This window comes from Drosophila suzukii, chromosome 3 (assembly GCF_043229965.1).
Source record: "Drosophila suzukii chromosome 3, CBGP_Dsuzu_IsoJpt1.0, whole genome shotgun sequence".
NCBI lineage: Eukaryota > Metazoa > Arthropoda > Insecta > Diptera > Drosophilidae > Drosophila > Drosophila suzukii.
Window position 1 is genome coordinate 6,783,585 of NC_092082.1, and position 26,770 is coordinate 6,810,354.

A 26,770-nucleotide genomic window follows, 5' to 3' on the forward strand; every position below is an offset into this window, starting at 1 on the left:
TCTTCGTTTTTCCTCATCGCTGGATATTTCTTTTTCAAGCAGGATATATTTTTCTAACAAATTTTGGAAGTTCCAAAAATATTGCCTCGAAACAAGTTTGAATTGAAACGTCATTGTGACTAAAATATCAAAGTAAAACATACATATTACCTATGAAATTATCTTAATCTGATCTTCTGCAGTAGTCTGCCACTTAAAACACTAATATATACAGTTGTAATTACCTTCAGGTAAAGCAAAACGAAAGATCACAGTTGGATAAGCTAATAAATTTGTTTTTAGACAAATCTAATTAACCATCTTTTCAAATTAGTTTTTTAGAAAAATGAACTAGTTCCCACTTGCTCCACTTGATACCAACTTGTTTACCTTCAAATTTCTTGGATTTTTTTTGTTGGTTTTGATGAATTTATTAGATTTGTTAGACTGCCTTGGGCTGAAGAGGGTCTTGAGAAGGGGAAGCGTCGCACAGCACGCTTCGCTGGCTAATTTAACATAATTCTCACATAAATCGCCAGCGAGTTGGGTAGAGAAATTTTCACGCCTCGCTTAACGCATTTGGCTGGCATAGCAAAAATCCATTTCTTGGCTTATTTTCTTGGCCTTTTTGTTAGTGTTTCCCCTGCTGGTTTTCACATATATGTTTTTTGTATATTTTATGTGGCAAAAACAAATGTCCAAAATTGTACGAGACACGAGTTTTCGCTACATCAATGCGGCACTTTGCTGGCAAACCGCAAAACATTTTAATAAATTGCCAGTTATTAGTTTCTTGCGGAGCAGCAGGAAAAAGTGCAATTAAAATGCATTCGAAATGGGGTGGAGTGGGGGGTAGGGAAATGGGGGACAAAGGAAGTTCCGCAGCAAAAGAAATTAGCATAAGCATTGACTTTTTTCCAGGGGATAAGGTGGGGGTAAAAAAAAAAACTGTTGCGCTAGTTTCCCATAATTTGCCCCAGCGAAGATAATGAGCAAGAAAGAGTAGCCAGGAGGGGGGATGGGGTGGAAATCTGGGGGGAAAAACCACAGGGGAAAACTCAGGGGGCGGGGAAACTGCGGTCAGTCGCATAGCAAATGGTGTGAAACTCTGCTGAAAACCGAGCAAAAGGGGAAGCCTTTACTGCCTTCATTGTTCGTCGTTGCACTCAGTTTTTGTTGCTGTTATAATGGCCACCGCTTGCAATTTGCATAAATGTTTTTAATTAAATGCATTTAAAGCATATTTTTCAAACACAGCGGGCAAATTTGTTAATGAAATCGAATGAGGGGGAAATGGGAAGTGCCTTTAAGTTCAGGTTATTATGCCTAATATGGGAACCCGACAGGGAAAGTAGCAATATCACAACAATTGCCTTGCGTGGGGCATGCCGATAAGAAATTTCTAGTGCCGGCTTTAATGCGATAATTAAGATTTAAGCTTTATGCGGGAAACTGATTTAAATAGATCTCGGGATAACAATTACATTTTCATTATGCCTTTTGGAAAAACTGTTTATATCTATTTACAAACTATGAGAAACTAATACCATCTTTTATATTTAAAATAAATAAATAAGATAGCGATCTTATAGGCAAATATTTAGTTGAATTTTTATCTTAGCGGATCTTACTTTATATACTTTTGCGTAATGCAGTATTACTAAATCGCATGATATTTTAAGCTTTGTTGCTTTGCCAGTACCCCATTGAGTTTAAGTATTAACACTTTCAATTAAAATATAACTTTTGCAACATATTTTAATTGTGGAATAAACGTTCACTTTTTGTAACCATTATGTTTAATTTTCAAATATTACATCAATGCCAAATTAGGCCGAAAACCATATAAATTTGTTACGAACAAAGTCCGAGAGCGATCTCCTCTAACATTATATAAGTCCAACGAAAACCCCTAATCAACTGCCAACCCACTTATCACTCCCTTGTCACTCGAAACTAACCGCATCTGAACTTACCATAAAATCAAGACAAAGACGGGGGCGATTAACTTGTTTCACGAACTTTCAAAATGCAACACCCAAAGAAATGAAAAGAAAACCAAAAGATCCCACAACAAACTTGCCAAAAACTCGATTCAACCGCGCTTATTTCCTTCCTGTGCACGACCAACTAAAAAAGGCAACCGCAAACGTTTTTTTTTTGGGATATTGGCTACCTCAAATGTGCAAAAAGAAAGAGAAGTACGAAACAATTTATGTCAACTTTCTTTTTATCAAACAAAAAGAAGGAATCAACGTGTTGCAAAACGGTGGGGGGAAAAAATACCAAACAATTTTCAAAGCCACCGCAAAAATCTTGCACCACAGACTCCCACACAAAGTCAGGCAGTCAGGTGGGTTTTATATTTATTTTTTTTTTTTTGGCTTCGAACAGATGATTTAGCGACGGGTTTTTCTCTCTACCAGTTGCAGAGGTCCGTTGCAAGAAAGTTGCCGAATCATGTAGCAAACTCCTTCCCCATTCCCCATAAAAAGCCCCTCGTCCACGAATGGGTACATTTTTTGGGGGAGAGTAATCGAAAAGTATTGGATGGAGCTCTTCCTCGGCGGACAGGTGACCAATAACCACGACACTGGTCGGTTCAGTTCTTAAACTTGTTTCAATTTACTGTATTTTTACCGCTACCGTTGTTATTACTGAAGTTTTATACCCTTTTCGAGGAATAGTTGGGGATTATTATTAAACTAAGTTTTATTTTTACAAAAACTGCTACGATTTTAAGAGTTTCGTCTGAAAATAAATCCTAATCTCTAAGAAAATGTTCCTTATTTAAGAAATAAATAATTCAAATCTATTAAATTCTTAGTAAGTATGACATAAAAGTGCTTTTTTATTGAAGTTAATTTTTTCTTTTGCAATAAAGCATAATAAGAGATCTTCAAATCACAATTAAAAGCCAATGCTTGCTAAATTAAACTTTAGGAAATTTAAAAAGCTAAATCAAACCAATTTAATTGATTTTCTTAGCCATTTCCCAAGGGCATACTACATTCTACACCCTGAAGGCTTTCAACTTATGTCGCTTTTATTTATTTCGGACTTTTTTCTGCACCCATCCTTACTTATCGTGTGTTTTTTACTTATTTTTTATGTGGCTATAACTGTTGTTTTGGCCAGTACCCGGTAATTACCAATGTCGGGAGCAGGACAGGAACGAGAACTGGACCGCGCTTGCAATTGGGCAAACGAGTCGAGTCAGTTCCCCGAGTCTTCGAACATCACAAATTTGAAATCAGTTTCATTATATAAATTGTTACCTTTAGACGATGTGGCAGACAGTTTGGGCCGGAGGTTTGGAGCCCTCATTGAGCCAGTTTTTTTGTATGCCTGCCTTTTTTTTTCCCTGCTCTGAGCTGTGAAATATATATTTCTCCTCCTTTTGGCATTCCTCTTTCAGCTGAAAATTGCACACAATTTGTGCTGCATAATGTCAAAGTTGGTTTGGATTTGGTGCGAAACGAATTTGATTGGGCATCCGTTGGATAGAAGTGGCTCAGAGTAACGCACTTGACTTCAATTAGACAGCGAGCACTTACCAATTGCCCGGTTATACCCCGGATTCCCCCGGTTGCTCCGGTTTCCCCGGTCCTTCATCTACTGGTCAAACAGCTTCCTCCTCGAAAATGGCAAACTGTGTCAGTCAGCAGCGACTTTGACTGGCATTCGTCTGCCATCCCATCGCAGTCCCTCGGTTCCCGATTTTTCCACTCCCATCTCGACTTTCCTCAGCGCCCCATTTGGTCATTTTGTTTGCCTCTGCACTAAAGAAAAAATTTAAGGGAGAATTAGAAACCTGTAATTTGATAAATTTTTAATAGAAATTTTTTAAACATTTTTAATAAATATTTTAATATATTTTTTATTGTTAAAAGTGGAATATTTCATACAGGTTTCATGAGTTAAAATCTTTTAATAATAAGTTTAAATACAGTATTTTTATATAAGTAAAATAAATTCGTATAAAAATATGTATTATACCATTTTATTTTTTAAGTTTCTGAAATGAAACAAAATTATTTGGTTAAATTTTAACCCATATTTTGTATCTTGAGATATATTCTTCTATCGGTTCTTTTTGTGTGTGCATGTCCATGGTCAGCGGCTGCCAGTCAGTCAGCCGCCACTGTCCATCGTCCATCCAGAACGCGTTCCTCCACCCAGATTCCGCTCCTTTGTTTGCTCCCTTGACCCCGGAGCCGCCTAACTGTTTGTGCTATCCCGAGTGTTGACTGACAGGTGCCGCCGGAGAATTTTGGCGCTACAAAGTGCATAAATAAAAATTTTCCCAACTCTGTTGACAGTGGAACATGGCAGCGAAAGAAAAGCGCCGAAAGAAAAATCACGATTCCGGGGGACCCGGAACCCCAGCAACCATTAGTTAGATGAGTTAGCAAAGGAAGCGGGAAGATATATGACAGCGAGCCTAGATTGGACTTTAAAATTCAGCTTAAAGTTTTTTCTTTTAAAGTATTTTAAGTTATACTCCTTAAAATACATGTAGCCGTCAGTAAAGTCGTTAGTATCTGACCTTACACCGCCAACGTCTTTGGTTTTGATTAAAGTTGTTTCATTAAAATCTAAATTATTAATTAACTTGGAAATACAATTTGAAATTTGTATGATTATATTCACTTATCACTTAACAGTTTGTGCGACATCTATCGGCGTCTTACAAAGTACGTGGATCTTACATTAATATTACAGACTTATCTACAAAGTGGAAAGCATAATGTAGAATTTTTAACATCAATCCGCAATCTTGACTTTTGGTTTGAAACCTAACTTACACCAATGTATTTAACAACGATCTATTGGAAAAGCTCTATTAAAGAAACCAACCCAAATCTCGGCTTAAGCCTGATCAAGAACCATTCCTCACTATCTTTCAGATACCTTTAAGCCATTTCTTGTCTTTTAACTTATATATGATGATACAATACGCATGCAATAGGCTTAACGCTTGACTCTTTTCTTTGACTTCCTCTCTGAAGAAAATGGGAAAATAATTTTTTTTTAATTACATAAGTTCTTTATAACAAATTTTAATAATGAAATAATAATAACAATAATCCTGGTTTCAATTTTCTCTTCAGGCTCTAACTCAAAGCTGGCATAATGGCCTCTACACCAAAAGCGAATGGCACGACAGCGAAGACAGCAACCATGGAAGAAGACTACATCACTGTAGTGGAAGTGGACGATCCCACGTCCTCCTCGGAGGATCGTCTAAAGAAGCTAGTCAAGCGGCAGAGCTCCGTGGCGGAGGACTCCTCGTTCATTACAGTGCTGACCATCAATGAGATGGAGCTCTTGCAGCAGCGACGACAGGAGGAGGAAGTTGTAAACGCCAAAGTTCCGGCGATGGAGGAGCAAATAGAGGATGTCACAGTGTTCAGATTGCCGGGGGAACGTCTCGGTTTTGGATTGAAGTTCCAGGGAGGCACTCGAAGCACAGAGCTTGTCCAGAAACTGTACATACAATCCTGCGCCACCGACAGTCCCGCCTCGAAAGTGGCCACCGGTTGGGGAAACCTCCGAGAGGGAGATGAAATCGTCAGCATCGATGGTAGGGATGTGAGGGAAATGACCAGAATAGATTGTGTTCGTGGTCTTAAAGATAATGTGGCCATCCAGCTGGTGGTGCGCAATGGTCATGGGCAGAAGCCACCCAGCGAAGAGGACCCACAGCAGCAGCTGGAACAGCTCTCCATAACATTAAATGCACAGCCACCTCCACCGCCACCAGTTCCACCAAGGAAGTTGGTTAGGCGACAGAACTCCAAGGAGAATCAGGCACAACTGGTAGTGGAGAAGCCTCTGACTCCGCCTCCCGATGCGGAGTACTACCTGAACCTACTCACCGAATCCATCAAGGCGGGCTCCGAGTCGGACGACACCGCCAGTACCATATCCACCGTCATCGACAAGTTTTCCATGAGCTCCAACTACTCCTCCGACAGCAGTCTCAATGGCCATGAGTTGGCCAAGGTTCTGCAACCCTTCACCCTTCTGGAGCAGGAGTTTCTGCCCTTGGAGCAGCCAATAAGTCATCCCAAGTTGCTGATTCCAGGCAACAACTACGAGAATGTGGAGTTCAAGACGGAGAAGGTCAATGTTTATGAAAATGTGGTGCTCAGGAGTCCGGAAACGACGCCCACACCAAAGCCACGAGTCCAACTGGCCACCGTGGAGCCGAAGAAGCGATCCATCATACCTATGCCACGAAAGATTCCTGCACCCAGTAAACTCCCCATTGAGGTATCACCACCGCGAGTTCCCTTCATGGAGGAGCCCAAAACGCCCACTAATGAAAAGCTAGACTCGCCCAAGACGTCCACAAATGAGTCACTGAAGGAGTCACCTATAAGTGCTACCAAAATACCCAAAGCCAAGTTCTCGAGGGCCAAAACAGAAAGTGAGATCAAGCTGCCTTTGCAGCCCTCGAAACAGCAGTCGCCGCAGGGAAAATCTCGTATACCCATAGTCAGCACCCCCGCAAAACCAGTGCCCAAGCCAGTATCACCCTCATTGAATGGATCGTCATCCCCCAGTTCAAATATCCCAAGGCTTTTGCAAAAGCAGAAATCCGAAACGGATCTGAAGTTAAACTTGTACAGGAGTAAATCCAAGGAGGCTAGTCCCCGACCGCCTTTGCAGAGGGCCAATTCCGCCGAGGCTCCCGAAAGGACCTTTATACCTGTACTTCTAAATGGTAACTCCAAGAGTTCCAACTCCCTGGAGAGCATTAGTTCGATTGGAAGTAATAGCAGCGGAAGTACTAGTGGAAGATCTCCCAAGGGACCCAAGCCCAAGCCACCAGAGCGAGTTCAATCGCTGCAGAAAACCCAAATACCCAAGCTACAGGCTCTGCCCACAACACCACCTCAGCAGATCCCCAAACCTAGCATGCAGACCTTCAAGCAGAGCCCACCCACACCCAGATCAACTCCAGTGGGAACCCCATCCCCGACTAGCAATCGGGAGATACGCTTCAAGATTCAGACTTACGAGAGCAAAACCCAGGACGAAGACAAACTGCCCAGCCTTTTTGACCTAGTGCACAGTCAGGAGAACAAGGATAAGGATAAGGATAAGGCTGAAGATAGAGATGGTGATCCCCTGCAGACCCATAACAGTATCACTGCTCTTTTGGCCGCCGCCGCTGCCGAGGCAGCCGATCTCTCCCGGGAATCTCCTCCTCCGCTGGTCGTCGGGAAGTGCATGAAGATCGCCGATGATAACAATACCACCACCTGCTATTCCAGTTCCAGCAGCGGGGAGGAGGACGAGGACGATGTGGATGCCGCCAACAGGGAGTACGTATGCGAGGATGGCGAGAAGCTGGGACCTCCGGAGCTGATAAATGGCCCCGGTCCCTCGGAGGCCTACTTCAACATGTTCTGGCACTCGAACATGCTGCCCACCATCGGCGAGGTCGAGGAGGAGTTCTCCTCACTGGAACCGCAATCCCTGACCAACGGGTGAGTAATTGGGTTTGTCAGTCGGGGGATAAGATTAGGCTGAAGAGTGTCTGTAAAGCATTTGAAGAACCAGAGAAAAGGCAAGGAAAAGTGAGCATTTCAATTTTAAGGTTTTGTTGTAGAACAATTTAGATTATAACTTCAATGAAATATGAAAACTTGTTCTATAGTTTGTTTAACTAAAGGCAGAAAAACGCCATATCAACTTTAAGCGGTATAGTGGTTCTAATCAGTCAGTTTTACAGAATAGCTTAGATATTTAGCAAATACCACGGTCTAGTAAAACAAAAATATAGTGCTTACGCATAGCAGTCGCGAATTTTAAAGCGAAATCTACAACCTTAGAGGGTATTTAAAGTTGTTCTTTCTTTTAGGGAGCAATGCCATTCATATCTTAGGTTATCTAACTTCTAGTTATTGTACAAATAGGGAGGAATACTTCCAAAATTTTGATCAGCAAGATATTGTTGCAAAAATTCAGCACAAAGCGAAAGGCGAAAGCAGTCATCAGGGGCAAAAGGGTTGGGAGGTTACCCCCTAAAAAAAAGAAAAAAGAAAACGGAGCAAATAAAAAACAAACGACTGATAAGACAAAATGCCGGTGTGTTTACTAACACACTGATAAAGGGGGCTCCAACCAGCCGATAAGGTGCAACGGCAGTACGAAAATTGGAATCAGTGTGATTTTGGTAACGTCGGGCGAAGGTTCGGAACTGATCGAACCTGTCTCTATTGACGTTTTGTTTAGCAGGTGTGATGGGGGAACAAGACAATTAGCATATCTAACCCACTGATAACGAGCCTAATTGTAATTACTGGGGTTTCTTTTCTTGTGTTATACAGAAACCTTGTCAAATCGGAGGAGTCGAAGAAGTTGCCGAAAATGGAAACAAATGCCGGTGGACTGGTGACCCAGCTGACTGACGATAAGATTGCTGACCATGACGCAAGTGAAACGAAGGTGGATGGTCGCAGCGAGAGCACTACGAACCAGACCCAGGAGATCAGTTCTGGGAGAAGTCAGAAGAAGACCACCACCACCACTCGAGTGACCACCACCAAGACAAGTTCCAGCTCCAGTTCCAGTTCCACTTCCTCCATTAGTTCATCCACCCTCAGCCCAGATATTGCCTTCAAGCTGCAACCCTATGAGGAAAGGGAGGAGGTATTCTCGGAACCCATTACCACCATCCATGAAGAACGACGTGTGCTCAGTGAGCAGAAGACCCTCAGCGAATCGAGGACCAGGGATGCCTTGACCGGCGAGGAACAGCTGGTGACCAGTGCCAATTCGAAATCGAGCAGTGCCCGGTTCAAGAAGATCAGCAGCAACGACAACCTGCTCGACCTTGGCGACGAGCAGGAGATGCAGGAGCAGCCGTTGACCGCCACGATCACCCAGGAATCGAGTCTGAGGGAGAGGTTGGAGTGTCCTCAGGATAACCAGAGTATCGAGAGGGGTACTCTGACCCTATCCGAGCGGGGAAAGCAGCTGGGCGAGAGCGAGGGACTCACCATCTACACGGAGTGTGAGACGAGCGAGAAGGAGTCCTATCTCGAGGCCCAACAGGTTCTTAACGGAGCTGGAACTGGGGGTTCCCAGGAGGAGAATGGTGACCTACCCACTTTCGAACGAGAGCTCAGCGAAACCCTTACGGTCACCAACGATGGCGAAAAGCAGGTCACCAAGAAACTGGAACAGAGCAAGGAAGTTGCTGGCAAAAAGGGCGCCAAGCTTCTCAAGAAAACCGATGAGGAGCGACGTCTGGAGCAGGAGGCCCAAAAACTGATCGAAAGCTACCAGAAAGTGAAGAAAGAGGCTGAGAAGCTCTACAAACTGGAATTGGCCGACGATGATCAGGGCTTCGATCTAAGTGCCTTCGAGCAGGTGGAGAATAATGATAAGCCCGCAGTCATTGAGGAAGTCCAAAAGGAGGATATCCAAATCCTAGAAGAGATTAAAACCCCTAATCAGCAAGTCAAAGAGGAGGTTAAAGTCCTCCATGAAGAAATCAAAGAACAAATCAAAGTTGTCAAAGAGGAAATCAAAGAGAATGTTCAGGTGTCTCAAGAGGAAGTTAAGGAAGAGGTCAAGGTCTCTCATCAGGAAGTAAAAGAATTCCTGCAAAATGAAATCAAAGAAGAAGTAAAAAATAAAGAACAAATTATTAAGAAAGAGGCTGTCAAAGTGGTGCACAAAGAAGTGAAAGTGATTGAAGAAAGTGCCCAAGTCACAGGGACCACGAGTCACAAGGAGTCGACAAAGGAAGTCACAGTCTCCAAAAAAGAAGAAGTTATAGTTTCCCAGAAGGAAAGCGAACTTCCTGCTGTGACAACTACAAAAGTAGAGATTGTATCACCTCCCATAGAAGGCGACTTGGGTTATGTTCTCCACAAGCATATAATCCTACCCAAGGAGAAGGTCAAGAAGGCTCCTACGCCCCTGCCCAAACCCAAACCCAAGCCCCCAGTGCCGACGAACAAACCCAAAGTTCCAGCTACTCTGACCAAACCGAAGACAGCTCCTCCACCAGTGCCCAGTAAAAGGAGTGAGGTGGCAGGATCCGGTGGCAAGCCCAAGCCCACCCAAAGACGCGGCAGTTTGGAGACCTCCCAGGCACCTCCCAAACCCCTGGAACGGATAATTGTGGGTGTGGAGCAGCGGGACGAGGCGGAGAAGCCCCAGCCAATTATCAACCTGGCCAGCGTGGACCTGCCAAATGTGGCGCCCAATGCCAAACAAGTGACCGCGGAAACGAGTCCCGTGGTCGAGATGCCACCGGATGAGCTGCAATTCGAGAGCCACCAGTTGCCCGATGATGGGGCACGGGAACGGGCTGCTGCAAAGGATTCGCACCAGGAGCCAAATGACCTGCTCAGCGGGTCGTCATCCTCGTCGGTGACCACGCCCATAACAACGCCAATTTTGGTATCTGCCACCTCATCGATGGACTCCGTGCAAAGTGTCATCGAGGTCGTCAATGGCATGCCCATCATCAGCAATCAGCAGACCGACGACGACGACAATGATGAAGATGGAGCGGATGACGATGGGGTGCATTCGCCGGCCGAAGGACTAAAGGATGTTAGTCCCATGGAGGAGGTGACTACGTTGCCGCTCGACAAAGAACATGAATCAGGTGAGTTAGGACTCCATGCATCTTATTTATTTTATCAAGATTGAGGTGATTGGTTTTATAAAGACATTTGAATTAGATCTCAGCTTAATCGATACTGCAATTTACTATTAATATTAATAATATTAATATAATTTAAAGCCTTTAAACTTTTATAGGTTACGCTTCAAAGATGATTAAATGACATATTTATTCTATTTTTTATTTTAAAATATTCTATTTTGTTTATTGAATATACGACATTTTACAAACTGTTTCTTGACAATTAAGTTCTAAATAAATATAAACTTCTTCCCCAAATTGTTTGCAAACATTTTATGGTTAGCAATTTTAAGCTAGGAAATTTTGATATATTTTCTTATATTTTTTTATGATCCGTACTTCCACAAACTTCTTCTTGACAATTTAATTCCATTCCTTCCCCAAGTTTTTGCAAACAGTTTATAGCTAGCAATTTCGGCAGTTGCAGTGGCCAAAGTTTGTAGATGAGTTGCACCGGATTTAGGGCTTTTCGCCCTTTAACCCTTTCCTCGCTGTTTACTTAGTTGATTTTTTGACAGCCTCCCAGTGAGTTGGTCAAAAACCGACGACGCACGCAATTATCAGCCACCAAATGAGTTTTACAGCAACCAGCGCTCTGGTGGTCTGGCTGGAAACTCTGGACCCTCTGGTAACTTGTCACATTGACCACAATTTTAGCTTCCTCTGGCCTCCGGCCACGCCCCCATTCGCCCAACTCCACCGCCCCCTGTTGGCCATTGCGTATGCAAAACGGCCACTAATGGACTTTATGGCCGAGTTTTGTTTGGTCGGTTTCGGTTTTTATTTTCTGTACGGGGGCGTTTAATGGCAGCCCTCCATGTGTGGAAATAATGTTGGTTTTTGGGTATTGTTTTTATTGAGGAGATTATGCCATGTAAATTGAGTTTATCTTTCAATTTGTTACTTCATGGGGCTTAATTAGATTAAAGTTAATAGTGATGGAGAAGGTAGGATGTGACCTTTCTAATTTGTTTGCTAAGTTGGGCAGTATAAAATCTATTAATTTCCTTTTGTAATTTTCTAGACCACCAAGTAAACATTTATTTGTCCAATATTTTTCAAGTCCTAATTAAATTAATGTATCTTAGATTTTTGAATAATAAACACTTAAGAACGTAAAAAACAATTGTTAATTTCAATGATAAACAAAACAAGACCTACGGCAATAGACAAAGCCCACAGAACCGAAATAAATCTCTGAAAGTTAATAAAACGAATATTTTATAGCACCTATGGCCATTTCGCCGTGGCATAATTGTTGGGCTTAAATATTTCATGTGCATTGGATTTGGCCCGCTCGCCTATATAAAGAAAAATTTGCATTTCATTTATGGGAAAAATTCAAGCGTAGTAAGGCTGGAAAAGATTGGTCATCCGGATGCAGCCTGTGAAAAATATTGGGGAAATGTTTTAATTAAACAAAAAACAGGCAAATATTGGCACCACTTCCTGTCATCCCACATAGTTTCTCTGATCTCCGAGCACGCGCCAAAATATTTACATAACAAAATGCGTTTTCTGGGTGGCGATGGGTGGCTGGGAGATCGGAGATTGCGGGCTCAGGTCTCTGTTTTCGGAGTGTGAAATAATAATGAAATTTGCCTGGACAAGCCGCATCACATTTGCATATGCCAGGGACAGTGGAGACGAAGATATAATATTGTTATAAGCAATACAGCCTTATAAAAGGGTAGGTGATAATCTCAGTAAACGAACCTTTTGAATGGCCTAGAAAATTAATTTATTTTTCATTAATTTAAATAATAAGTGTAGTATTAAATATAACATACATAAATGGTTTCATTATTCGTAAAAATTCAATAAAACAGAAAAATTTTCACATATTGAGTTCTTTAACTGCTATTATTTTACTGCACCTCTTAATTGCCAGAAAAATATTATAACCACCATCCCATGGTATCGCAATCAGGTTTTATTTTTGGCATATACCAATCCTCTGCACAACTCCATTGCTTTTGGTATTATTTTTACTTGCCTCCTGTTGAAACTTAACAAATAAGCTCTTTTTTCCATGCCTATTTTCGGTGTTTCGGATTTCTCTTTGCCCGTTTACAAAATATTATTATTTTTTCAGTCACAGGGCTCTGTCATTATTTTATGTGGCCGCGCAAATTTGCAATTAAAGCTGCGCGGAAATATGCAACGTTTTTTTTTTTGGTTTTATTATTACGATTGTGTTGTATTATTTGTACCTTGAATGAATTTTCTGGAATTTCGTTGGACGTCATAAAAAGATATTGTTTTTTTTTGCCTCGCTATGGGTTTCATAATTATTTTGTGTGTGTGTGGAATAGTTGTTGTGACCGTGGATCGTTAATTCCCAGACAATTGCATTGATAAGACCGTTCGAACTATCGATGGGGTTTCAACCTTATCTGTTAGCGGTTTGTCCACGTTTATGACGACCATATGGCCAAGGCTCCTATCGAGGTTGTAAATAATTGGGTTTCCCGAAATAAGTACAATCCTAGGAACTCCCTATATTTATACTCCTTAAATCCGTGTGGTAGGCTTACAATGAATTCAGCGGTTGGGAATTGGCTTGAATTTTGAGTCAGAGCTTGGTCTGAATCTGAATCTGATTGACTGACTGACTGACATTTACCTCAGCACAATATCTCCAACAAAATTGCTTTTCGGCCCTCAACCCCTTGGCTAATCGACAGCTTTTGGCTTATGAACATTCATGAAATTGGCCAACAGCAGCTGTGGTGGTGACACTATTTGTCCAGAGTGTATATCACTTTACGGGAAATTCGAGTTCCTCAACTAGTTTACAAATATTAGAAAAATCTGTTAAAGGAGAAAAATTGCATAAGATATCTTTAGTTATTCTTAGCCTTTGAAATCAGTGTTGCATTATATATATTATACATATATTGCAAATATGTTATTATTATATTCTGACTTTAAAGATGTAAAAACCTGTGATACATTTTCTATTGTCAACATACATTTTATTATATATGGAGAATAAAATATTTAATCAAGTTTAAATATTATTTTAATAGAAAGAGTATACCTCTGACCTCAGACATTTCAGGTTTTCCAATTATTCACCAGCTGTTTGCGACTGACTGTCTTGTCTGTTTATTCGGGTACAAGTATTTTCGACATTTGCAAGTCGAACACCCAGGAAGTTCCAACCATTTCCCGCCCGCCTGAACCACCAAACCAATTTGACCCCTCCCAATTCTCCACATTTTGTATGTGTGTTTGTCACGAATGTTGTGCAAAATTTATCGCTTTTGTGAATTTGAAATTAATTTGAAATTAATTTTCAATTTCGATTTTCGCTGCAGCTCGGTTCAATTGGATGTTGTTTCTTTTGTTGGCTCCGTGCAGTTTTCCTGATGTAATTACACGCTGTCCTATTTGTTGATGTTGATGTTGCTGTTGTTGTCTTTGGCGCCTCGGGGTCCTTTGATTAGATTTTGTAGCTAATTTTATTGCAGTGCGGTTTTGTGGCTTATTCAATTGTTTTGTTGCCAATGCGAAAAGTGTTTGAATGCAATTGGGGGAAACCGAATCCGAATCCAAATCCAAATGGAAATCGAATCCAATGTAAACTTCTGTTTAGTCTGCAATATTGTGTTCATTCATTCGATTTGTTTTCCCGCCCGGCGAGGATTTATCTTTTCACTTTGCTGTTTTATTTGCTTCGATTTTCAGTTTGCTTTTTCCTTTGCCCAGCCTTAAAAGTGCAACTTAATGTTGACCCAGTACTTGTTCGATTTTTCGCTTTTCTTTTGCCACTCACAAATAAATACATATATAGTATGTATGGGTCTGCGATGATAAATGGAAAAATGAACGAAGTGAATTGTCAGGGCAGGGAATTGGGTTCATATTTACAGAGTAAGGAACTGCAGTTCTCGTTTCACTCAATCATCCCATTCATTCGGTCAATCATCCTTTGCTTTTGTGACTTTCAGCTGCCCATCATTTAATTTTTTGTATATTTATAGAGTAGCACCTTTAACCCCATTAGGTCTGGCCATCAGCTGCCAAATTAAGCGCCATTTAACAGCAATCACATCGAATTCATTAGAAATTTAGTTGCATTTTGTGGTTGAAGCTTTTTAGCGTTTTGTGGTTTTGACAAACATTTTTCAAATGGCAATTGACAGCTTATTTTACCTGTTTTGGTTGGCTTAGCACCACAGATTTTCGTATTATAAATTAACGAGGGGAAAAGGAAAAAGTTAAAACCATATACAGGGCATTGTATTTTTTTCAAAAATATTAAACCTCAAAATATTTATTAAATTTGGGTAGCATTTAATAGAAAAATCTTTTTCCTCACGTATTTTTTAATTTTCTCTTGTTTTGATAGTTGCAACAAAGACTCTATCGGATTTACCACCGTTAGTACATCTCCCAAACTCCGTTCCCAAGCATTATCATTTAGTTGGGCTAAGCTCATTAACGGATCCACCGAAAAGATTCCGACTTTTTTACGCCTTATGGGGTTAACCCCATTCGCAGAAGCCTAATCAGCTGTCAGGTGAGGCTCAGTTCAGTTCAGTTCAGTGAAGTGCGGTTCAGGTGAGAAAGGAGGTGCCGGGAGAAAGAAGGTGTCAACTGCGCCTGCTGCACTTTCAAATCCAATTAAGAGTGTGAACTTGCCGGAGTCTTGGAAATTAACAGTCAGATAGCCGGGGCACAAACAAAGTGACATTGTCACATTAAATGCGAAATGTGCAACAGTAGCTGCCGGAGATAAGGGGCGAAAGAAGTCGTTGGAGGTGTAGCCCCAAAAAGCAGAACTCGCAGGAGCCTGGCCAAGCCCAGCTGCACTTTTGTGTCAGAAAGCTGAAAACAGCAAGGTACATATAGAGAACCCAGCGAGCCCCAGCCCACCTCGAGCCTCATTACAGCTCCTTTCTGCCGCACTCGAAAAACGAAGTGCCCTCAATTTCTGGTAAAAAATAAAGAAACTTATTGTTTTTGGGAGTTTCTGGATATTGATTCATAACATACATAACATAAAATATTTTAAAAGTAAATATTCGTTAAATAAACATTGTATGTTTATGAATCCATATGTTATTTAATTGTATACCTCAAGGATTTTCAATATTTTTAACTTTCTTAAAGGGATTCACTAAAAATTATAACTTGTACATATTTTATAATAAAATGTATCAATCCAGAAATAAATATACCACGAATTTATTTAGGTGTTCTTTGAAAGCCTGACAGCTTGCTGTGCAGCCTGGGCTGCCTGCAATTATCACATTTCCAAATGGTCACGGACCACGAAATCTCGAGTTCAGATATGAGGCGACCCCGATCCCTCCAGTTTCTCTACGACTTCATAAGGCGCAGGGAAACCCATGGGCAAGTTTCTCCCCCTGGGTTCTCCACCGAAGAGGTTCTCCCATCCAATTCCCTGTGTGTGTCATAATTCTCGCCGGCTTGACATTTATGATGTGGTCGCGCTCATGTGACTTTTCCAACCAAACCGATTTCGCAGGCCGATAAAACAATGGCAATGAAGTCATGATGTCTCCGCAAAAAGGAGAATTGGTCATGGTGCGAAATGCTAATAATTACCTTTGGTCTGGAGTCTTGGTTATGGACTGTTTGGCTGATTTATTTTGAAAGACCTAAAGTGTATGAAAATAGAAAGGTGTATAAGTTCCTTACCCTCATCTGCACGCTTTTCTGAACTCGTTTATAACGCGGAAAGTAAAAATTCTTTTAAGGCTGATTTTTAGTTTTTAATTTTTCCATCAAAAAAAGGTTGAATGGTAATGTAATTTGAGGTAACCATTTTATTGACCTTCTATTTTGCCTAACCAATAACGTCCAAGCCCTGCATTCAATAAATAACATAGCTTAAGGACTCTAAAACCACTTGGCCGTAACCCAGCCGTAAAAATAAAGACAATAAACCCTTTTAAGGACCTATGCAAAAGTATCTTTCAACCGAATGATTTACGGTCAGCAGTCGCAGGTCCAAAAACTATTCAATTACACAGTGAAAAGCTTAAGGATTTTTAGGGCCATTGCCTCATCATTCTAATTATACGATCAGTGCAAGCCTTAAAGCACTATTTCCGAGGCGAAAACATTTCTATTGAAAGCGAACCCCTTATGCGACCAGCTAATAAAGCTGGCAAACTATAATCATAAAACACGAAACTCAATTACCGCATTTGTTGCTCAAGGCCACAAATAACCTATGTTACGATGCGTCAACATTTTCTCCACTCGGAACTCAAGGCCCAGGATGGCAGGATGGGCCCTGAACGAAGAGGTATATATATACATGAAGGGGAGCGGCGGAACCCACTGAAGGTCCAGTTGTCTGCGAGCTAGTGATTCATTGCTTTATTACCCCGAAAGTGAGACCCTCCTCCTTTCACCCATTCCCCGCTTGCATAATTATGCACAGCAACGCCTTCTGTCAGCAGAAAAAATAAAGAAATATGTAAAGACCAAGGATAATATAAAGTAAGCTAGGAAGAGTACTTATAATACGAAGCATTGGCCCCGAAAATATCTGCTTTGATTCATTATTAGACCGACATATTTTAAACATCTAATGCCAATACTATGATCTTGCTGATCTTCTTGAAAATGTAGTTTTACTTGATTAAGATAGAATCGTTTGCAGAAAGGATACACGTTTCTAGGTTTGGAATACATCCCATCATCTGTAGATCGTCAAAAGTACTGCATATGTCGCGATTGCGGCATCTAAAGTTCTTCGATAGCCTTTGGCTGAACTAAGTTCTTCGCAAGGACACGGTACTAGACCATCTCCTACGCCATGTCTGCACTGAAGGCAATATCTGCTTGTGTAGTTTGAACTTATTAGCACCTGACATCCAAGAGCAGGTGACCAAACGCAGCATACTTTAAAGCCATTTTCTGAAATATTTTTTAAATCAAATTTATTATATAGTGAGAACCTTAGAAAATGACTATTATCATTACCTGTAAAATTCAAGTCTGGTGGAAGGCAGACGTCCAAATCAGTGGTTACCTTGGGCCTTGGGGTTGGACTTTTCGTTGGCCTTGTAGTAGTCTTTTCTTCTTGAAAAATATCAAGAATAGAGGATATCTTACTCTCACTTTTCTTCGTCCAATGCTTGCAACTATATCCTGTTTCGCTTTCAATTGTACAGTGATCCTCGCTTTCCGGCCTGCAGTCTACACATAAAGTATCATTGGTCAATTTAGCAAAAGTGGTAAAATGTATTAGGGCAATTATTATTAATACAAAAGACAGGTTTTTATTTGTCATTTTTAGCAGAAAAACTTGGAAATACTGGTCAATAAAGACAATTTATTTATAAGAAAACTTGGTCGACATGTATGTCAAGAACTACTTCTCTAATTTTAGTACTGTCAATTTTAAGGGTTCCCATGAATCAGAATCAAAGGGAAGTCCAATTTAATAAATTATTATAATTCCCTTGATTATTACTCCTAAAATAATATTTGAAATTGTAATACTAATAAATAAAATTGAATTATATCCTACCTGGAAAAATTTTTCCGAGTGCTTTCTTTTCTGTTTCGGCGGCTTTTCTCAAACATTCATAAAGAACGTCTGGACCTGGGGGACCCTCCAGCCCTTTCGGCCCTACCTCTGGCCATTTAATTCCCTTTTTTAGTGCTAGTCCGTCTTGTCAGCAGGATTAAGCAATTTTCAGCTTGGTTTGGGATTTTTTTGCCTTGCCAGCTTTCCGCGACTCCTACTATTTACCCCCGAGACAGCACCGCCCCTTTTTCATCAGCCCACGATGACGGGTAAAAAAAATTACAAAAAAGGAGTAGGCTGCGGAAGAGCCGCTAAAAATTGCGATGCGTTAAATTTTGTTAATTTAAGTTGTGTGAAGTTGGTGAGACAGAGAAGGTTCAAGGGGCGATAAAAGTCTCAGGTGTTAATGTGCGGAAAAATGCCTTAACATGTTGTAACTCTAATGGATAACAGAGGAAAAGAAGAAAGACTCAAATACCATTAAAATTTTTTATTGCGGCTTAAAAGAAAACTCCCTTTTTGTAAGGGTTTCTATATAGAACTTAATATTTCTTATTTGTTGATGGTTTTGCTCTTGTATAAACTTGACTCGAGATCGGCAATAACAGACTCATTCTGGAACCGCAAAACAATATAAAATCAATGCCCTCGCCTTCTCACCCAATTATCGGCGATTTCCATATGGTATTCTTAACCGCAAAAACTCGGAAAAAAACTGAAATTCGGTCTGTGGTTTGAAGTCCTGGACCCGATTCCTGCAGCCACAGACTGGGCGTTAATAATAAAAATAATACGCATGCGAAATTATTCATGAGTCGGCGGGGCAAATCTTTTGGCAATTATCCAACTCACGAGCCACGGGCCAGAAGAATCAGAGCCAGGTCTTTGGCTTTCTGGGCCTTTTCGGGTGTGTTGTGCAAACTGAAAATCAGCAAAATCGGTTTAAACCGCAGCGTTGAAAAGGACAGCGAGGCATATGCAGCGAGTCCTCTTACTGCGAACTGTCATAACTGAGATTGCACTTGGAAAAATATATTTTTTAACGAATAGGACCTCTTAAAAAGTACTTTTTAAGACATTTTATATAGATTTGGATAGACATAGGGATGTCTGTTTTTTTTTACTCCCCCAGTTGTTTAGGAACAAGTGTTAAAAAGTGTTTGGAATAAAACTTCCACCACTCGGCTTCAAAATGAATGAAAGTGTGGTATATAAAATATTTGAAACCATTTATTTTTTAAAACCCCCCTCCTAACCACTTCTACTAATAATAATACTACCCAGTATCTTTTAGTTTTTCAAACAAGTAATGAAGTCATCAAAAGCTCATTATATAAAACAAAGTATAGTTATTTTATTGAATTTTTGTTTCAAATTTAACAAATATCATTCTGCATTTGGGGAAATTCGTGTTTGTTTGAGTGTGAATGCCTAGAGGCATTTGGCTTCGATGGTTTCGATTGCAAACGATATTTACTCGCCGCTCTCGCTGGTGCAGTTGTTTGTGCTGTTGTTGTTGTTGCTGTTGTCACATCCTGCGTTGGCAGTCGTCCCCAGGACACCAGGATAATGGGCTGTGGGGCTGTGGGGGCGTGGCAGGGTCGAGGGGTCAGAGGCAGAGGCAACCTATTGACATTGACAGTTATAGCCGGGAGTGTATTTATACAAGGGCGCAGATATGTGGAACAGAAGTCAGTCGCTGGCGCGAGGTGACTGGTTTGGTGCAAAGTGGTTGCCATTGCCCACCCACCTCCGATTCAACTTTGACCCCCTTTTGGGGCCCAGAATTGTCAACGCTGCTGTTGTCAGAGCCAGAATTGTGCATGAGTGCCCTGGCCCATCTGTGAACTGGGTCCTCCTCGGAATGGCGGTTGGTTTGGTTAAGTGGGTTAAGCAGGTTAAGCAGGTTAAGAGGGCTTCACAGCCAGGGAATTTAAGGGATTCATGTTTGAAAGTTCTCTTGCTGAAAAGGTAAATCCATATGGTATATATAAACAAGAGATCTCTGTAATATTTTGGGGTAACCCCATTGATTTACATTTTATTTAATGCACTGATAAATGAAACTTGAATATTTTAATGTCCTTTAAGCCAGTAGCATTTCTATTATTTGTAATTAAAAAATATAAAACTAGCAGTAGTTACAATACCTGACGAGAAATTAATTTGAATCCCTTTTAACATTTATGCTTTTTTTACTGAGCTGTTTTCCCAATAAAAAACCCATTAAAGCCCCCATATAATCCCCACAAATATTCAATCCTTGCCATCCGCTAATCGATTAAGGCCTTTTGTGAGCAGCATCCCGGCCAAGTATCATTACCCACAGCATACCGACTGGCTGCCCCACCGCAAACACGCCAGACATCTCGTAGCCCCCCTTTTAGAAGCCCCCTTTGTAGAACTAAGGAATTAACCAAAAACAATTTTCCACTCAGGCGGAGGCAGGCAGCCAGCTAGAAAAATGCCCGAACGGACCGAAACGCCAGAGAGCCCCATCATAATGGCCACAGGGGCAAAGACGCATCTCTGGGATGCAAATGTATCTATTAAACAGAAATCAGGCGGAGGGCCCGCAGCAACCAGAAAAAAAAGGAACAGCAACAGCAACAGAAAATCAGAAAACGAGCTACGAGCCGGGCTAAGCACTTCACACCAAAGTGTCAATTGCATTTTTGTGGTTGGTCGCCCATGGACGCCATGGACAGGGCCTTCGAGCACTTAATGCAACAATAAAACAATCAAAGTGTCTAGAAAATCGATGGAAATCAACGCAGCCATGGCCATGGTCTCTCTGCGGATCCAGCTCCAAGTAGCCGTAGCCTGGCCACTTTGGCCGGTCAGCCGGCAGCAAATGGAAATTCAATGTGAAGTGTGCGTATCAGCGACTGTCGCACTGCAGTGCATCCCAGATCCCAGATTCCAGACCCCAGATCCGAGAGACAGGGACCCAAACTCAAAGCCAAAGCCAAAGACCCGAGACCACACACTTGACGGGCGGTGAGGAGCTCCTTTCGGCGCGGTGCCCTGCGATTTGGTCGGTTCCAGAGGCACTTGACGACCCAGTTGGCGATGGGAACGTGCCACCGAAAAATTGGGGAAATATCGTAAAAGGGCATTAAAAAAGAATTCAATTAAGTGAGGAGTAAAATATGAAATTGGCTAATTGAATTTTAATGACCATTGGTTAATTATCCTTTAGAGATTTATTTGCCTCGTAAGCAAAGGATTGATTGGGATTTCACACAGAATAATATATGATAATAATGTTTTAAAAAATATTTTTTAAAACAAGTATTTCGTTATTAAATAACAGATATGTAGGTTTTGTTCTTGCAACGAAACCCTTATTTTCTTCATGATCGTTACCCATTTTTTTTCAATGTTCCTTAAAATGAAGAAAATTTTAGGCTCATCCTAATTGCTGCTTTTAGGCTGCCATCCCTAGGGCTGATCAAACATCATCTCCACTTGGGGGCAACAAAGTAGCATGTAAATGGCTCCGAGGCAGGGGCACTCGGAAAGACCTTTTCACACCTCCCACACCCACTTGTGCCACCGACTTGGCTTAGTGTCAAGTGGCTGCCAGTGGGCCGGGCTCCTGACTCCCGATTCCACTCTCCACTATCACGTGGGTGTTAATTACTCATGTCCCCGGCTCAGAACCATCGCCATCATCATCTGCATCAGCAGAACTTTGTGTCAACTCGAGTCAGGGATCTCGTTGAGTTTTATGATACCCTGTCCTTGCTGGGGTTGAAAAGGGGTATATGGAAGTTCTGAGAAAAAATTTTACTATATAGATTCTACAAAAGCCACCTAAATCTACTATACATTTATCCATCCATAGCACTCTTATATTAACAATCAGAATGTCAAAATTATTAAAATACCCTTCTAGAACTGGAACATTATTTATAAAGGTATTAAAACTTTAAAGTGCAAGGAAAACAGTTAACCCCTCTTTTTTAAGCGGCGAATCCTTGGAGATATTAGGTATCCTTAGGTCGATTTCCTCGACCAAAGTGACCCATCTCGTTTGCGCTCACTTTGGTTTTTAGCAAGGAGTGCAATCAACTCTGCCGCTGCCATCGCCTGGCCATAAAAGTTGCGCCACGGACAGTTTGAACAGACATTTTGGACAGTTTCGGACATTTGGAACAAGTTGAGGAGAGCGGTTCAAGGAGACCGCTCAGCCGCTCTGCAGCTCCGCCACTTGAAGGCCCGCATCCTGGGATCCGATGGGATTGGAGGACTGGGGACACAGTTAAGGGACATCAAACAAAAGTTGAAGGGATTTGCGACCCGAAAATGGCAATGCCAAGCTCCCATCCCCCCTCCTCCCTGCTCCATGGCCTATTTGACTTGGTTGGTTGGGGGCTTTGGGCCGGGGTTCAGTTTCGTTTTCGGCATTTTCGCTTTTTGATCATTTTTCAAATGCAGGTAGAGTCGGGAGACAGTTCGTGTCTTGGTGTCTTTCGGATGGCGGCAGCGGGAAGTGTTTCTTGGCGGCATGACAAATTATTTGTAACGTTCTTTTTTCGGTTAATTTATGGTGTAAGATGTTCGCCAGCAGCGGGCTTAGAAAGTTGACTTCGCTTTGTTAATGGTAATCTATCTTTATTTTATAGCAGAGACAAAAGTTTGTGAATTGTTAATATTTAAATATCGATTAAACGAGTGTCAAATTTTTAACCAATTTTCATTTTAGTTTTTTCCTTACTTCCGATGACTTTCGAAATAGGAACACAAGTCTGCACTTCATAATTCCATAACATGAGTTATTGTAAACCAATTTTGAAATGGTATACCTCTATGGGTTTAGGGTTAAATTCTCTAATATTATAGATTCAAATATTACTTTTAAGCGGGGGTCCAATTTTTAACCCATTTTCATTTTCGAATTTCCCGTATTTCCAATGGCTTTCAGAACGCGACCCCAAAACTGCAATTCTAGATTCCATAACTTGAGTTACTTTTGTCCGATTTTGAAGTGGGATACCTCTATGAGTTTGTGAAGAAATTCTCTAATGTTCAACATTAAAATATTACTTCTAAACGAGGGTTTAAATTTTAACCCATTTTCATGTTCGATTTTTCCGTATTTCCAATGGGTTTCGGAATGGGACCACAAACTGCACCTCTAGATTCCATAACTTGAGTTATTTTAGTCCGATTTTGACGTGGGATACCTCTATGAGTTTGTGGTTAAATTCTCTTATATTCTTCATTCAAATATTTGTTATAAAAGAGGGTCCAAATTTTAACCCATTTTCATGTTCGATTTTTCTGTATTTCCAATGGCTTTCAGAACGGGACACCAAAACTGCACTTTTAGATTCCATAACTTGAGTTATTGCAGTCCGATTTTGACGTGAGATACCTCTATGAGTTTGTGGTTGAATTCTCTTATATTCTACATTCAAATATTTGTTCTAAACGGGGGTCCAATTTTTAACCCATTTTCATGTTCGATTTTTCCGTATTTCCATTGCTTTCAGAAAGGGACCCCAAAACTGCACTTCTAGATTCCATAACTTGAGTTATTGCAGTCCGACTTTGACGTGGGATACCTCTATGAGTTTGTGGTTGAATTCTCTTATATTCTACATTCAAATATTTGTTCTAAACGGGGGTCCACTTTTTGACCCATTTTCATGTTCGATTTTTCTGTATTTTCAATGGCTCTCAGAACGGGACCCCAAAACTGCACTTCTAGATTTCATAACTTGAGTTATTTTAGTCCGATTTTGACGTGAGATACCTCTATGACTTTGTGGTTGAATTCTCTTATATTCTACACTCAAATATTTGTTCTAAACGGGGGTCCAATTTTTAACTCATTTTCATGTTCGATTTTTCCATATTTCCATGACTTTCAGAACGGGACCCCAAAACTCCACTTCTAAATTCCATAACTTGAGTTATTGTAGTCCAATTTTGACGTGGGATACCTCTACGAGTTTGTGGTTGAATTCTCTATTATTCTACATTAAAATATTACTTTCAAACGGGGGTCCAATTGTTAGCCCATTTTCATGTTCAAATTTTCCGTACTTTCAATGTCTTCAGAATGGGACCCTATTTTGACCTCCATGTTGTACAATCCAATATGAAACATTTTAAAGCAATTTGGTATACGAAACAAATTCGTGTTGAGAGTTCCATTACATTTTTGATTTGTATCATCAATATCGATTTAAATATGCGTAATAAACTAATTTCCTGCTTTGGCCATTCGAACCGCACTCTCTTTGTCGAATTTTCCGTGCTTTTCCTAGCCCTAAAGGCGGTGTCAGTGCCAGACAGAGATGGGCTCTAAGTGACCCACGCCGGACATTTTGCTCCCAGGAAATTGCCACTCAAAACGCCACGCGCACTTCCGTCAGCCCATGAACATGGTGAACAAACTAATCAGAACCCACGAGTCCGCGATATAGTAATGCATCTGTATCTGGGATCGGGGTCGGAGCAGAGCAGGTGGGATAGAGATGGAAATGGAAATGGGGGCTGGGGCTTCGGTCTCTAATAGACCATGGTACGAACATCATTTCGCTTTCAGCGGCTCGCCGCAGCCACGCCACAGAAATTGAAATGAAAATTGCAAAAATCTTAGCAGCAGGAGGAAAACCGCCAGCCAGGCAGCAGCTAAACAACTTCATCTGTCCGGGAATTCAAAATGAATTTCTCCAGGGCGGAAGAACCGAACAGAACCCAACAGAATCGAGGAGCTTGGCTGCGAAGAGAAGGCAACGGAGCGAGCCCAAGATTGACACAAACCAATTAACATTTGTTCCTTTTATTTCTGGTCTTTGGTCTCTGAATTTATCGCACGTTTGACTGCGTTTACCAGTCAGATCTGTCCGACTTGAACCACGTTTTGCGCTTTACAACTACTCCGGGTTCCCGGGTTCTTGGGCTCTCGGGGTCCCTTTCGGTTTTCCCTGCCCTCTGCAAGATTGTTGCGCTGGGCAACTCCCTCCTAAGACCGATCTCCTGGCCCGGACTAATCCATTTATCTATGCCCATAACTCTTAAAATAGCCTGGAAAATTTGCACCACAATTCTGCGGCTGCCCGTGGCCGGGGCCAAATACCGAAAGACGTTTAAAATGCACTAATTACCCATGAGGTTTCTTCAGTTTCTCTTCCTCGGCTCACTGTACTTTTATTTTCTTGTTTTTCGGTCGTATTTTTTTTTTTTGTATTTTCTTATGCAGATTATAGAGCTCTCGGGGCCGACACTTGGCTGTCCATTTGGAAATTTAACGCGCTTATCTGAGCCCGACTGCCAAGACATCCCGGCGAGATAGGTGGATCGGGAAAAAGGAAAGGGGCCCGGGGACCCATCCTCGAGAAATCGAGCGTAAGGCAGGCAGCTCGAGAGATAACCAACATCGGGCTAATTAAAATTATAAAAAAGTAAAATGAAAAGGCACTGAATGGATCAAGAACTATGCTTAGGTTTTGTTTGAGAATGTTAAGTAGACAAAGTGTTATTTCAGACATAATGAGAGAGGAGAAAAGCAGGCAGGCAGAAGGACTCAAGTCCACAAGATGACAAAAAGATCTCCCAGAAAGAGTGGATACGCGGATTAATCCGAGCTAAAAAGAAGCTAAAAGGAACTTCGGTCACAAATTACGCACTGACTTAGAAATATGTCTTTAAAATATCTATACTTATAAATTACTAGAATATCGTTAATTAAATAATTTTTTATTTATTTATTTGTTTGCAAATGTATTTCTTAAAAATAATCTTTTTATTTACTTCCTTTTCAGGTAAGCAAAATCAAATACGTGTAAGAATAATTGTCTGCCAACCACACAATACTACACCATAAGGTAAATATTAAAATTGTATTCTGAATATTCTTCAAATTCAATACATTTACCGACAATTCCCTGGCTAATTGAGTTCGCAATATGTGTGTGTTCTTTCTAATATTGCAAATAAAAACCACAGATATGTAACCAAATTTCATTAGGACAAGCCAAGACAGCATTGAATTGAATTTGTTTGCATTGAAGTCAGTTTACTTGGTTTGGACGTGTTTGCTCTTTTATTTGTCCTCACATGAAGACAGCTGGATAATTTCATTAAGGCAAATGGCACTTATTGTAAATGTAAAACACGAGAAGAAAAAAAATGTCTATCTCAACTTTTGCCACTTGTAAATTATGCAAAAAGGTCTTCATTGAAATTGCAGCAGCTGCTCTGGCCACTGTTGCTTTTTATCCTGCCTTCGAGAGGATGTTCTGTGGACCCAGCCCATCCCATTTAATTAGCCATTAAGTTTTATTGCGCGCAATTTTGTTTAATTTGCTTTAAATACAGCAGAAAAAAGGAAACGAAAGGGCTTTGCCAAAGGAGCTGGGAGGGCTAAAAATAGTAGTAACTACTTGGGTGGGCGGATACAAGAGAAAAATTTAAAAAAAAAAACGGAGGATGAGATAGAAAAACTAGGGAAAATGTGGGACTTCATGTTGGACTACTTTGAGTGGACCATTATTGCGTCTTCTTTGGCGATAGAAATGAAATTTTTTCCTCTTTTTCTGATGGCTAAATATTTGCTCTTTTGAGAGGGTGAA

General features: G+C 41.0%; 1 protein-coding gene and 1 long non-coding RNA gene across 5 annotated transcripts in view; one reads left to right on the forward strand and one right to left on the reverse strand.

The window, feature by feature from the left end:
* The first annotated feature begins 5,097 nt into the window (after positions 1–5,097).
* bbg (big bang) overlaps positions 5,098–26,770 on the forward strand; it is a 102,938-nt gene continuing 81,265 nt past the window's right edge. For 2 of the 4 annotated variants that reach the window (XM_017078817.4, XM_065864995.2), the window contains exons 1-2: positions 5,098–7,481; positions 8,325–10,621. In XM_017078817.4, the coding sequence (XP_016934306.3) occupies positions 5,116–7,481; positions 8,325–10,621 (4,663 nt within the window). In that variant the 5' untranslated portion in view covers positions 5,098–5,115. Of the gene's footprint in view, positions 7,482–8,121; positions 8,233–8,324; positions 10,622–15,017; positions 15,173–26,770 lie in introns of those variants that run through there. The other 2 variants (XM_070995634.1, XM_017078819.3) reach the window with 2 other exon arrangements.
* Positions 17,183–18,025, reverse strand: LOC139352911 (uncharacterized). Its single transcript, XR_011603954.1, has 2 exons — positions 17,630–18,025; positions 17,183–17,563 (listed from the first exon to the last, which is right to left on the reverse strand). It is a non-coding gene; the product is annotated as an uncharacterized lncRNA (long non-coding RNA).